Here is a 13934-nt window from a genome sequence, read left to right as displayed (position 1 = left end):
GTTTTCAGAAAATCCAGTGCACTGCTGAACCACCACTCTGCTACCCTGGCAATGTTAATACCTAGGGGTTTGGAGTTGTCTTTGAAGAGGCAACCCTGGCTTTGTGGCTGGCAAGACGACCCTGGAGAAGCTAACTTCTGTTTGGAATGTTGGAGGTCCCAGTTTATCACCCTTCCAATCTGCAAGTATAGACACAAGCAGCCAAATGGGGAATGTCAACATCCACTTGATACATAGAGGCTCAGTAACTCCCAGAGTAAAGGCCTGTGTTCATGGGGGTGCAAATGACTAAAATTTGTCCAGTTCAAACATTTGTTATCTCACAGAAAAGGAGGCTCAGAGGCAGAACAGGCTTCAGTGAGGCTTAATCAGGTATTGTGACAGCATTATTGAGGGCCTAGTTTCTCCGCCTCCTCTTTTCCGCCCTCAGCATTGGCCTCATCCATCTTCAGGCTGTCGTGAAAGGGCAACACAGACTCATGGTATTATATCTGGACCCAGCAATGCCTGGATGAAGAAGAGAGGCCATCTTGCCTCGTCATTTCTCTTAAGAGCAAGAGACTTTTCTCAGAAGCTCTCTCCCATGCCCCAGTGGACTTGCGCCATTTCAGTCAGGTTATGCTGAGTAACAGACATCGAAACTCTCGGTAACTTATATCAGTCAAGGTTTGTTTCACACCCACACTTCAGCCCCACTGTCAGTTGGCAGAATACCTCTAAGGACACAGGCACCACCACCTCCTAGTCATTTCCCTCACAACTCATCAATGAGATCTAGTCACACAGCCCACCCGGCCAGTCTAAAGGGGCTAGGACTTGCCAGGTGGAGAGCCAGAATATTTTGTGGGAGTTTTAATAACTCACACCCTCTCCCATCTCAGTGGCCAAAATTGTGTCATTTGCCTGTCCTGAACCAACCCCAGGCAAGGCTGGTTTCCTTCATGACGGACTCTGATGTGTGGTGGCATGGACATCAGGCGGTGTGTTCATTGGATTCACTCCAGGGCATAGAGAATGCCACTGGGATTGAGGCCCACGGTGAGACTTCTGTCATGTCTCAGCCATGGCCTGCGGGTGTGCAGAGCCAGCCTCCAGGAGAATCTTTGACTAGGAGATAACTCTATTTTACCTGTTCCACACCCAGTGTGATAGAAAATAATATCCCTTTTTTCAAATGGGAAAACTGAAACTGATGAGATATGCTGCTAGTAAGGGCCTCATTCTGAGACCTGAGTCCACAGCTTCTCCCACAGTGCCTTCCTCCACAGAGTCCGAAGGCCACTTGTCCCAGCTCACCCTGGGTCGTGTGTCAGCCTCAGGCTAAGTGCTGGCATACAGGATGTCATTCAGTCCCACAAGAAAGAGGCTGTTGTGATCATCTCTTGACAACTAGGCAAACTGAAGCTCCAAGTTGAAAAATTGACTGCCTGGCTGGGCAAGAGGCAGTGGTGAGGTTTAAACCCCAACCTGCTGGCTTCAGGGCTCCTGTGTGTACACATAGACTGCCTTATCCTGCTTTTCCCCACCAGAGGGAGGGAGCCCAAGACGGGTCCCATTTTACAGCCAAAAAACGGGACCCCTGAAAAGCCTGTGGTAGGGTCATCGCCTAAGTGGCTTCTGCTCCTCCTCCCTGGAGAACCCTTCCTTGCCCAGCACTCCCTGCCACCAGCAGCTCCTTGGCCTCCTCCATCAGGTTGCAGCACCTTTAGCCTCATCTAGTCTCCCTCCACTTGGGCTTTCCTGTGCTTAAAACCCACTGGAGACTAGCTCTCAGATGGTTTTGACACACCAGCCCTTCACCCTGCACTTGACTCCTCTCCCCTGCAGGTATGCAGCCACCCCACACCCACTGCTGTCGTTTGATCCCCACTTTGGCCATGATGGAACATCCAGCGGGGACTCCTCCTCAGGTGGACTGACCAGCCAAGAGAGCACGATGGAGCGCCAGAAGCCAGGTAGGGAAGGCTTCTCTTGGCCACCTGTTTCCTCCCTCATCACCCTACAGGATCTCTACTCACACAGCTTGACGGGTGACACCCCTCCTCCTGGCAGATGGATAAAGCACATAGGAAAGCTGTGAGGGGGCCACACATAGGTTAGAGAGGTCGCCCAGCAGAGCACTGGGGACCATTGAGCAGATCCTTCTCCACCCAGACAGGGCATCAGAAGGGTGTCTTGCCAACATTGTCAGTCAAGATTCAAGTTCAGTTGTGTGACTTGAAGGTGGCAACTCCAGAGGAAAGAGATGAAAAGGACTTGAAAGTGGTGCTTGGGAAGCAGAGCCCACTGGGTTCTGAGGCTTTTCATTGCACAGACCCTCCTGTTTTATATTCTTCACTATTATGAGAAAAGGGCCCAGATCATGAGTGTCCAGTGTGATGACATATCTCAAAGCAAGCATGCCATGTTCCACTCCCAGAGCAAGAACATGGCCCAGGCCCCTCCCAGTCAACACCCTGCACAGGCCACCCCGTCCTGCTTCTCACAGCCCAACTTCGTCTTACCTAGTTTTGAATTTCATGTATACAGAATGTAGAACTCATGCTGAATGAATGCATGAGTCTGGCTTCTGTTATTCAATATTATGTTGGTGAAAGGTGGCCATGTGATTGTATGTAGCAACACAGTTTCTGAGTAGTTCCCATTCCATATCTGAATGACCCACCACTGACTACTCCATTCTAATGCTCATGGTCATTTGAGTGGTTTCCAGTTTGGCACTGCTTAGACTGGTGCAGCTGAAGATGAGCACTGTGTCTGTCTTTTGATGAGCACAGGCTCACACATTTGCAGGGTATATACCTGGGAGTGGAATCGCTGGGTCATATGTTTAACTTTATAAGAGATTGCCAAACCTTTTCCCAAAGTGACAAGCCATTTCACACACCCTCCTATGACATCTAAGAGTTGTAGTTGCTCCATGTCCTCACCAACCTTTTCATTTCAGCTGTGTAGTAGTAGCAGCACATCGTGGTTTTAATTTGCATTTTTCTGGTGCCTAAAGAGACTAAGCATCTTCTCAGCTGTTTATTCTCCTATATGTAATGATCATCATGGATGCATACACTAAGATGAATATTTTCAGCATAATTTTTCATAACAAACTATTGCCCCTTTGAAGTCTGAGAACCACTAGATGAATGGGCAGATTCTAAAGGGGGGGGGGGGTGAAATTATCAGACATTGGAGGGGAAGAGGATGGGGATCTTAGGGGATGTCAGCTTAGGGGATCTTCCAGAATTTCCAGGAAGCTCAGGATGACCATGTCAGCACACTACCATCTTCCCCAAGCATTATAGGGTATGGAAGAGGATGCATAGCTCAGGACTGGTGACCTAGGGAAGTCCTTGGCATCCCAGCCCCATGGTGCCCTTAAACCAGAAAAACAGATGGACACAGGCAAGTAGGTTGCTCTCCGGGGCCTGTAGACACCCTTGGTCCTGCCTGTCCCTGCTTGCAAGTCTGTGACCTTGGCTCCAAGACAAACAGATTTGCATCTCTTTTTTTTTCCACCCCTGCCCAGCTCAGAAGAAAAGTGTTACTTGGTGATCTCATTACACTAAAGTATAAACGAGGAGGAAATTTTTCCAGCATTCACCATGGGACCCAAATAAAGTGTTACAGAAACTCACCATTATTCTTAGGTCTCCTTTCTTCTGTCTCCTAGAGCTCGGGTCCCTGGTCACTTCCTTGGGACCTTGTTATAAAAACTGACACCTTCTCCTGCTCCCCTAGACCTTCCCCCAAAAATCAGGGCAAGCATCATGAAGTCTGGGATGTATTCAAAATCCAGAAAAAAAAGGTAGTTCAGGTTGGGAGGAGTCAGGCACCATGGTAGACAGGATTTGCCTACCCCTAAGCAGATGATGATAATCTTAGTAAGAGCAACAGGGTTTTGTGTGCTTATTGTATGCATATTATATGTTCATACTCCACATTTCCTCCTATTTAATCACATCAGGAACACAATAGAATGGGGCACTTTTCTTAAAATATATTTTTATTGATTTCAAAGAGGAAGGGAGAGGGAGAAAGATAGAAAAATCAGTGGTGAGAGAGAATCATTGACTGGCTGCCTACTGGGGTTCGAGCCCACAACCCAGGCATGTGCCCTGGACCAGAACCCAGGACCCTTCAGTCCGCAGACTGACACTCTATCCATTGAGCCAAACCAGCTAGGGCTATAATGGGCACTTTTACCGCCCCATTAGAAATGAGGAAGATGAGACACAGAAAGGTGGTCACTTGGCCGAGGTTCCTGCTGATAAGTGTCAGCGTTAAAATTTGAACCAAGGTCTGTCGGGTTCTAGAACGCTTCCTCACTCCACAGTTCCTCACCCACAGAATGTGGTCATTTCTCAAGCCTCAGAGCACACAGGTTGGGAAGGTGTCCCAAGGATCACCAGCTACCCCAAGTTCATGCATGCATGGCCATGGTTTCAGCATGTGAAAGGTGAAGCATGAGAGTCAGATCATTGGGGGCCAGTTCAGAGAATCAGTGAAGGGCCCAGGCTCAGGGCCAGCCTAGGGCAAAGCCAGGGACACTGAGGCAGCCAGGTAGGGGAAGGAACCTGACCCTTCACTAACAGTACACCAGGCTGAGCACCAGGGATACAGTGTGAGCCAACCAGTCATATACCCTGACAATCTGCTGGGAAAGATGGACAGTGATAAGTACTTACCTATAATGCTGAGTATCAGGGGGAACTAATAGTGCTGAAATTGGTGGTATTTGGGAGAATCTCTGAGCAAATCAGTCAAAGGAGACAGCGGGGAGAACATTCCAGAGGAGGGAAGAGCTAGTTGACAACCCTGAGCTAGCATGACTCTGGTGTTGGAGGAACAGTAGAAGGCCCATATAGAGACCTGATAGGAGGTAACAGGGCAAGACAGTATGGTGCACAGATAGGATGGGATCTGCCTGAGGTGGTCAGAAGGTCTCTTTTGCTACATAGTGGGGATCGTGGAGGGGGAAAGATGGGTGGATTCTGTACATGGTCATTTGAAGGTAAAATTTTTTTTTTTTGGTGTTTTTGTGGGTTTTTAATTTATTTTTCTCATTTTGAAGGTAAAGTTGATAGAATTTACTGATTCCTCTATGTGAGTAAGAGAGAAAGGAATCAAGGGTGATACCAGGTTTTTGGCCTGAGGATAGAGTACCCATTGACTGAGCAGGAGAGACTGAGAGATTCAGGTTTGGAAGAAGATAAGGAGCTGGCTTTGACCATGTTCAGTGGGAGGTGACCAGCCATATATACCAGTCTGAAGTCAGGGGAGAGTCTAGGGCAGAGGCAGAAATATGTGCATTGTCAGTGTCCTAGGTGGTAGCTAAGACTGGGTGTGACAGCCCCAGGCTTGGCTCTGTAGAAATGTGATTTCCCGGCATGGGCTGGCTGCCTCCCAGGAGACCAGCACCTTCTAGGGGTGTGGGGTGCTCCAAAGAAGATAATCATCTCCAGAGGCAGAGCAGATGGCCATCCTCCCTGCTCTCTTATATCCATGGTTCCCACGTGAAAGCCACACAGGCAGTGATACCTCGACTGTGTCAGACAGGCTGCTCTCGCAGTGATCCTCGACAGGCCCACCTTCCCCAGAGCATTTAAAAGATTAATAGATATTAGTGCTCGCTTCGGCAGCACATATACTAAAATTGGAACGATACAGAGAAGATTAGCATGGCCCCTGCGCAAGGATGACACTCAAATTCGTGAAGCGTTCCATATTTTTAAAAATAAATAAATAAAATAAAAGATTAATAGATAACTAGTCCTCCCTTGGTTGTTTTTGGTGTTTTGGTGGTTGGTTTGGTTTTGTTTGTTTGTTTGTTTGTTTGTTTGTTTTTAAGGCCAGATGTTCAATTCATGCTCACTGGTTTTAGGAATTTAGACTAATTTTTACCCACACCAGCCATCACAATTTCAAATCTGTTCCACATTTGAACCAGCAATCTCACTTGTATAATTCTGTCCCAGACAATCCTGCACTTGTTCAAAATATAAGTATATTGTAAAGTGAAAATCAACTTGTAGGACAGTGTTTATTATTATCCCATTTTCATTAAACAAAAAGAAATTATGTTTATTTAACCAACAAAAGATTGCTACTTTGTGTGTGTGTGTGTGTGTGTGTGTGTGTGTGTGTGTGTGTGTGTAAAGAATCCTATACACCAACAAGATAAAAAATAGTCAATTCCATGAAAAACTGGGTAAAGTATGCAAGCAGGTAATCCTTTCTAATAAAGAGGAAATATTCAAATTGACCCTCACACCATCACAAAGATGGCAGCACCCATAGCCAATAAGGAGGGAATATGCTAATTAACTTTCCCACCCTCGAATATGGCAGTGCCCAGTCCCCTCAGCCCTGGCTGCTCCACATGCCTGCTTCCAGAGTCCCACAAGATGTACATTGATGGGGTCATGGGCTTATGTGCACTGAACAGACAAGCTGGCAGGGATGTGGCTCCATCACAAACCATATTTAGGGCCAGATTCTTTGGATGGACTCAGGCCAGGACCTGAGTCACCTCTAACCACTGATGTGTCTCCTGTCTTCCTGCAGAACCTTTGTGGCATGTGCCCGCCCAGGCCCGGCTCTCAGCCCTGGCTGGAACCAGTGGGAGCAAGCACGCCTCCAGGCAGGATGCAGCAGGCAAAGATTCCCCCAACAGGCATTCCAAAGTGAGTCTGGGCCCCACCGCCTCACCTTGGGGAGTAAGGGCTGTAGGAATTGGCTAATTGGTTGTTCAGCTTGCCATGACTGCTATGGGCCAGGCAGCTTCACCTGCCTGGGCCTCTCAGCTCCACATGTGAGCACATTCTCTACCTTTGCCAACTTTCACTCGAGCAGAGGGGCTAAACACTAGAGTCAGAACCAGCCAGGTGCACTTCTTGGTTCCAGCTCTCACCAACTATGTTATCCAGAGCAAATCACTTCAGCTCTAGCTGGTTTGGCTCACTGGCTAGAGCATCAGCCTGTAGACTAAAGGGTCCCAGATTTGATTCTGGTCAAGAGCATGTGCCTGGGTTGCAGGCTCAATCCCCATTGGGGGTCATACAGGAGGCAGCTGGTCAATGATTATCATCATTGATGTTTCTTTCTTTTTATATATATATATTTTAATATTTTTTTTTTATTGATTTTGTACAGAGAGGAAGGGAGAGAGACAGAGAGCCAGAAACATCGATGAGAGAGAGTCATCGACCAGCTGCCTCCTGCACACCCCCCACCGGGGACGCGCCCGCAACCAAGGTACATGCCCTTGACCGGAATCAAACCCGGGACCTTTCAGTCCCCAAGCCGACGCTCCATCCATTGAGCCAAACTGGTCTCGGCTCTTTTTATATATATATATTTTATTGATATTTTTACAGAAAGGAAGGGGGAGAGATAGAGAGCTAGAAACATCGATGAGAGAGAAACATTGACCAGCTGCCTCCTGCACACGCCCTACTGGGGATGTGCCCGCAACCAATGTACATGTCCTTGACCGGAATCGAACCTGGGACCCTTCAGTCTGCAGACTGACGCTCTACCGCTGAGCCAAACAGGCTTTGGCATCATTGATGTTTCTATTTCTCCCTCTCCCTTCCTCTCCGAAATCAATAAATATGTAAATATATATATATATATATATATATATATATATATATATATATATATATATATATATTTATGTATATATATTTTTTTAATGACTTCAGCTTCTCAAGCCCTACTTTCCTCATTATTTATTACATCATGATAAATATCTTCATCAGCTCAGGCTCTGTAACAAAAATGCCATATATTAGGTTAGCTTATATTAATAGATATTTCTTTTTTCTTTTTCTTTTTTTAGTATATTATTGAATTCAGAGAGGAAGAGAGAGGGAGAAAGAGAGAAACATCAATAATGAAAGAGAATCATTGATCAGTGGCCTCCTGCACGACCCCCAAGGGGAATCAAACTCACAACCCAGGCATGTGCCCTTGACCGGAATCACACCTGGGACCCTACAGTTAGCAGGCCGATGCTCTAGCCACTGAGCCAAACCAGCTAGGGCAGATATTTATTTCTCATAGTTCTGGAGGGGTGGGAAGTCCAAGATCAAGGTGCAGGCAGATTTAGTGTCTGGTGAGGACCCATTTCCTAGTTCATAGGCAGCCTTCTCACCCCATGTGGTGGAATGTGTGATGGAGTTCTCTGGGGTTCCTTGTATAAGGACATAAATATCCATATGGATTTTATAATCTTGTTCATGAGGAATATAAATATATATAGAAATAAATAGGTAAATATATATAGATAAGGATTTAAAAATTCTATTCATGAGAGTTTCACCCGCATGACCTAATCACCTCCCAAAGGTACTACCTCTAAATACCATCACACTGGGGATTAGGATTCTGCATAGGAATTTGGGGGGAGTAGGTTAACATTCAGTCTGTGGCAGTAGGTTAACAGCTATGACGGGCAGTCCCCAAATCTTAGTGACTTCACACAAAAGAGTTTATTTCCCTCCATATAACAGTGCAGTTCAGGTTTTCAGAGCAGCTCTCCACATGGTGATTCAGGAACCCATGTTCTGGTCTCTAACATCATCTTGTGGCCCCACTGTCCCTCAGGTTCTTGGAGCCCTCTGCTGGGTTCCTGCCTCTTTCCAACAAGAGAATTGGAAGGAGAGAGATTCATCTGAGAAGTTTTTGTAATCCAAGCATGGAAATAGCAAAAATTACTGTCACATATATTACCTTGGCCAGGACTTCATCCTTGACCACACCTCACTGCAAAGGAAGCTGGGAAAGTAGTAGTAGTCCTGTGTGCCCAGAAGGAGATAGTTTGGGTGAGCACTTGGCAGTCTGTTCACATCCATTCATTCAGTGAGTGTTTGATGAGCACTTGCAACAAGCCAGGCATTGGGGCCACAGTGATGAAGAAAACAGACGAGCCCCTGTGCTCACAAAGCAGACAGGCCATTAGGGGCAACAAACAATACGCAGAAAAATCATGTAACACCAAGAACTGATTCTTGCTGGAAAAGGAAAACAAAGCACAGTTAAAGGAAAAGGTGATTTAGGATAAGGAGGTTAGAAATGGCATTTGAAGAGGTGACCTTTAAGCCAAAACCCTAAGAGAAGTAAGGGTGATCCATGAAGACATCTGGGGGAAGAGCATTGCAGGCAGAGGGAACTGCAGGTACCAAGACCCTGAAGTGGATGTATGCCTGCCATGCTCAAAGAGCAGCAGGGAGGCCCAAGTGGCTGGCCCAAAGTGAGCAAGAGGGAAATCAAGTAAGAGACCAGAACATGGGGCCAGATCACTCGGGGGCCTTTCGTGAGGACTCTTGCTTCTCCTCTGAATGACATGGAATCACAGGAAGGTTCTAAACAGGGAAGGAACATGAACTATTTGTGGATGCAAATAGGGAACAAATGGGAAGGGTTGGCTGGGATATGGACAGGAGCAAGGAGACCTGGAAGAGGCCACTGTGGGAGATAATGGATGGAGCTAAAAGAAGTAGTGAGTTCTAATCAGTTTTGAAGATGCTAGCAATAAGATTTACTGTTTAAGTGGGCATGGGGTGAGATCAAGAGCAGGATCGAGGGTGACTCCAAGGCTCTTGGGTGGGACAGCTGAAGGGATGGTAGTGCCATTATTGAGACAGGGAGAGAAAGATTCGGGAGGGAAGGCCAGGAGCTGAGTTTTAGACATGTTGAGCTTGAACTGTGAGCTCTTGTTGCATACATAATGTCATCCCTCCAAGCGACCCCATGAAGTAGTTAGTATCAACCCATTTTACACATGTGGAAACTCAGGTACTTGCCCAAGGTCACATGGCCAGTAAATGAGGGAACCAGAGTTGGAAGCTGTATGGCTCCAGGGGTCACACTCAGGGGAGTAGGACCCAGGGAGGGAAGGTTTGCCCCGTCCTAGAATCTAGAGATGACACTTTTCTTGCCTTCAGGGAGAGCCTCAGTACTCCAGTCATTCCAGCAGCAATACCCTGTCCAGCAACGCATCCAGCAGCCACAGCGATGACCGCTGGTTCGACCCCCTGGACTCTCTGGAGCCAGAGCAAGACCCCCTCTCCAAGGGCGGCTCCAGTGACAGCGGCATTGATACTACCCTCTACACCTCCAGCCCCAGCTGCATGTCACTGGCCAAGGCACCTCGGCCTGCCAAGCCTCACAAGTCACCAGGAAGTATTGGCCTTTGTGGGGGTGGGCGCGAGACCACTGGGCATTCCCACCATGCAGACAGGCGAAGGGAGGTCTCGCCTGCGCCTGTGGTTGCTGCCCAGAGCCAGGCCTACCGACCGAAGCTGTACAACTCAGGCTCCAGCACCCCTACAGGCCTGACCGGGGGCAGCCGCAACCTACCAAGGCAGACCAGGTAAGGCGCTGCTGCTCGTCTGGGGATCCTGACTCCATTCAACTTCCCCCACAGGCTTGATGGCAGGGTCCCAGTCCCAGAAACATGGTCACAAATGTATGAGCTTGTGCAAGAGTTTGCTTACAGAATTAGGAGGCTCATGGAGCACCCTCTGCTGCCTATCTATCAGCCTTTAAGGACACAATAGAGGGAGAGAAATCCCTGGTTGGTTGTCTCATCTGTCTCTGATGTTCTCTGTTTCTTTCCTTCTCCCTCTGCTGGTTTTTATGCTTCCTGGGGTCACAGACTGCATCTGATAGGAGTGTGTTTGACTGGAGGTTATGGGAAATCTGATCCACACCAGCTTAAACACATAGAGGTTTTACAGTGCCCTGAAGGAAAGTCCAAGAGGACAGAACCTGGCTGATGCAGCAGCTCAGAGAGGGCCTCATGGCTGCACCCTGAGTCTTCCTGCTCCCCCATCCTTATCATTCAGGCTGCCACTTCCTGGTCTTTGGGTAACTGTGGAGCCCCTGGGGAACGTGGAAGCAGAGGGCAGAGGAAAGATTGTAGCATCTGTATAGGTCATTTTATATGGAGAACACAAAAGCTTTCTCCAAACCTTCTTCAGCAAGCAGTGTCACATGACCTTCCCAGCGTCGGTGAAGTCTGGGAGATCAGGGTATAGTCTTCCAGCCACACAGTAACATGCAGTAGTCCCCAGACAATCCCCTGGAGGGTTGCTCAACACAGAAACTGGGTCCCACTCAGAGTTCCTAAAACAGTATATCAAAAAGGCCAAAGAATATGCATTTTTTAAAAGTCCCCAGTAGATCCTGGGACCACACTTTGAGAACCATTGGTAGACAGGCAGGGGAATGAGAAAGAACAGGCAACCAACAACCTGGAGTCCAAACTACACACTTAGAGAATCTGACGGAAGCAATGAACCATCTCCCAGAAAAATGAAAAGGTTTTTTGCAGCCACATGGCTCAGCCTGGTCCATGGGCCCCTTCAGCGGTCTATGGCTCCAGGCAAGGATTATTGAGCTACCTGACCCTAGAGTGAATCCCTAAAGCCACAGCCTCACAGCCTCCCTTCTCTTCTCTGAGCACTCCTCAGCAGAGCTAGCCCAGGTCCCAGATCCCATCAGGGGTCCTTAGCTCTTTGGCTTCCTGATGCCTTTGCCAGAGACTTATAGCTTCTTTCCACTCAGGACATATGTACCCAGGCACGGCCCTAGGCCTCCTTTACACAACCCTCAGTGGATTTATGTGTATGTCGGTATTCTTAAAAAGGTGAAGCAAAAATTTCCCAAACAATACTTAGCCTGTGTATGAAGCACTTAGATCTAGTCTCATCTTTTTAAAATGTTAGAATGCTGCTTGATACCTCCTGCAGTGATGTCATGACTTCACAGTGGTTCTGTGGCAGATTTGGATTTCAGAGTGCCTGTTGGTCAGTGCTTCCCCTTGCCTCAGTGCATAGATCCTGAGTCGGGGGGCCCAGGAGAAGGGGGAAGGTGGGGAGAGAGAAGTGTCCCAGCTGGGTCCCAGGTCTCCATCTCAGGCTGCCTCCCTAAACAGATAGTCTTTGATTGGAACTCACAGACTTTTGACAGCTCCTTCATTCATTCACTTATTTATTTATCCGTTCACTTTGCTCACAAATATTTCTTAGGGATTTTTTATGTACCAGACACCTCAGCCCACACCAGTGAGTGAGACAGATGAGAACCAGATCATCACTGAGACAAATGTCAAAGTGCTCTGGCCCCTGTGCTAGGCACAGGCTGTGATAGTGACCTGAGTAACTGTAGGTTGCAAAGTCTTTGATATAAAGGTAGTAGCGCTGGGGAGTAAAGTATGGCTGAGGCAGGAGGTGGGTATAAAATTACCTTGTGTCTGAGAGGATTTACTGAACCCAGAAATGAAGACAATAATGTGGGAGGGAAGCCTGCTAGGAAAGAGGGCCCTGCGGTTACAAGCTTTAATTTGCATACAGACAATTGATGCTAATTGCACATCATTCTTATCTAGTCATTAAAGCTGCTTCCGGAAGTTTTCTCCTAGGCAACCAGCTCTAGTGTGGAACATATCCCAAAATGTCCTAGGTGATTTGGGTGGTACAGGAGTAAAATGTATTTGAAACGGATGTATGTTTGCTTTAATACATAGTATTAAAGAAAGTGTTGCCACTGATCCTCTATAAAATAATATAGATATTGCCTTGACAAGTTCAGAAATATTAAATGTGTTAATTTAAAGAAACATCTTCATGGTAGGTGAGAGTATGGGCTCCAGAATCAGCCCACCGGTATTCAAAGCATCCCTCTGCCTTGTCTTGGCAATTATTTTTTAAAAGAGAGAAAGGAAAGCTGGGGTGTAGAAAAGGTGTCCCTATGCAAGTAGCATGTAAAAACATCCTGAGGTAAAAGGATGTGTACTATCAGGTCGCTGAACAGGCCCCTGGGCTCAAGTGTAGAAATTGAGGGGGCAGCTGAGTTTGGGGAGGTCAACAGGGGGCAGACCGTGCAAGGCCCTTTCAGCCACGTTAAGGAGTTTGGATTTGATCCTAAGATCTGAGGGCAGCAAGGGAAGTTTTCAGCAGAAAGGGTAGTACAGACAGATTTATGTTTTGAAAGATAGTGCTATGCTGGGGCTGAGGCCAAATGTGAATGAGAAGGAAGAAGGCCTGATCAGCAGATAGAACAAGTGGCACTTCTAGGGCATAAGGAAGGAGACAGACAGGGTCCAGGACAGTGCCAGCGAGCTGTGTAAGAGTCAGGGCCAACTGCCCAGTGTAAGGAGGCTGCTATAGACTGGGAGCTTGAGATTCTTAGAGAAGAGGAGAGCATGACTAGGCAGGCCTGACCATTAAAGCACCCACTTTGTGCCAGGCACTACTCCCAAAATGGTGATACAGCAGGGAACACAGTCAAACTAAGTCAACTTCCTTGTGTAGCTGACATTCTCCTGGAAAGAGTGAGGCAGACAACTGAGCTACCATGTAATATTAACATGCCAGATGGCAATAAGGTCTGGGGAGAAAAACACTCGGGGCTACTCTAGGGCAAATAGATCATTTTGGGGGTAGAAGGAATGAGTTTGCAGGCAAAATTTGAGGGCTGCTAGGAAAGGAATGGGCCTTGTCATGTTCAAACAGGGAAGCCCCACAAACACTGACGCCCTCTTGTACTCCAGCCCTGCTGGGGAAGGCGCTGCAGCCTGTAGCAGCTTGTGCCCACTGATGATTTCAGTGCACAGACTCTCCCCCAGACATTCGTCATGGGAGCCTGGCTTCCAGGCACACTGCCAGGCGCCAGCGCCTACTGTGGGCACCACAGTGGGCTGAGTGATCCCAGGCGGGCAGCCACCTGGACCCCTGCCCTCTCCTGAGGCAGCACACACTCCAAACCTTCCTGGGTTTCCAGGGTAATTTGTCAGAGCTGTTTAGGGGCAATCAGAGGCTCTGGCTTTACGTAGAGCTGACACAGCTGGGCGTTCCCAGACAGGCAGGAAGCACGTGGCCTCCCGTCCCAGGGCTGTGCTGCAGGAATCATCAGGATACCCTTCTGGG

At 47.8% G+C, this 13934-nt stretch overlaps 1 protein-coding gene and 1 non-coding gene across 9 annotated transcripts in view; both read left to right on the top strand.

Moving 5' to 3' along the window:
- SIPA1L3 (signal induced proliferation associated 1 like 3) overlaps nt 1–13934 on the top strand; it is a 353179-nt gene that overhangs the window by 297338 nt on the left and 41907 nt on the right. For all 8 annotated transcript variants that reach the window (XM_036408270.2, XM_036408269.2, XM_036408265.2 and 5 more), the window contains 3 exons: nt 1828–1955; nt 6562–6680; nt 9948–10375. In XM_036408270.2, the coding sequence (XP_036264163.1) occupies nt 1828–1955; nt 6562–6680; nt 9948–10375 (675 nt within the window). The remainder of the gene's footprint in view (nt 1–1827; nt 1956–6561; nt 6681–9947; nt 10376–13934) is intronic.
- Nucleotides 5621–5727, top strand: LOC118702453. Its single transcript, XR_004982728.1, has one exon. It is a non-coding gene; the product is annotated as a U6 spliceosomal RNA (small nuclear RNA).

This window comes from Pipistrellus kuhlii, unplaced genomic scaffold (assembly GCF_014108245.1).
Source record: "Pipistrellus kuhlii isolate mPipKuh1 unplaced genomic scaffold, mPipKuh1.p scaffold_m20_p_38, whole genome shotgun sequence".
Lineage (NCBI taxonomy): Eukaryota > Metazoa > Chordata > Mammalia > Chiroptera > Vespertilionidae > Pipistrellus > Pipistrellus kuhlii.
This window is presented reverse-complemented; position numbering and strand designations above follow the sequence as displayed.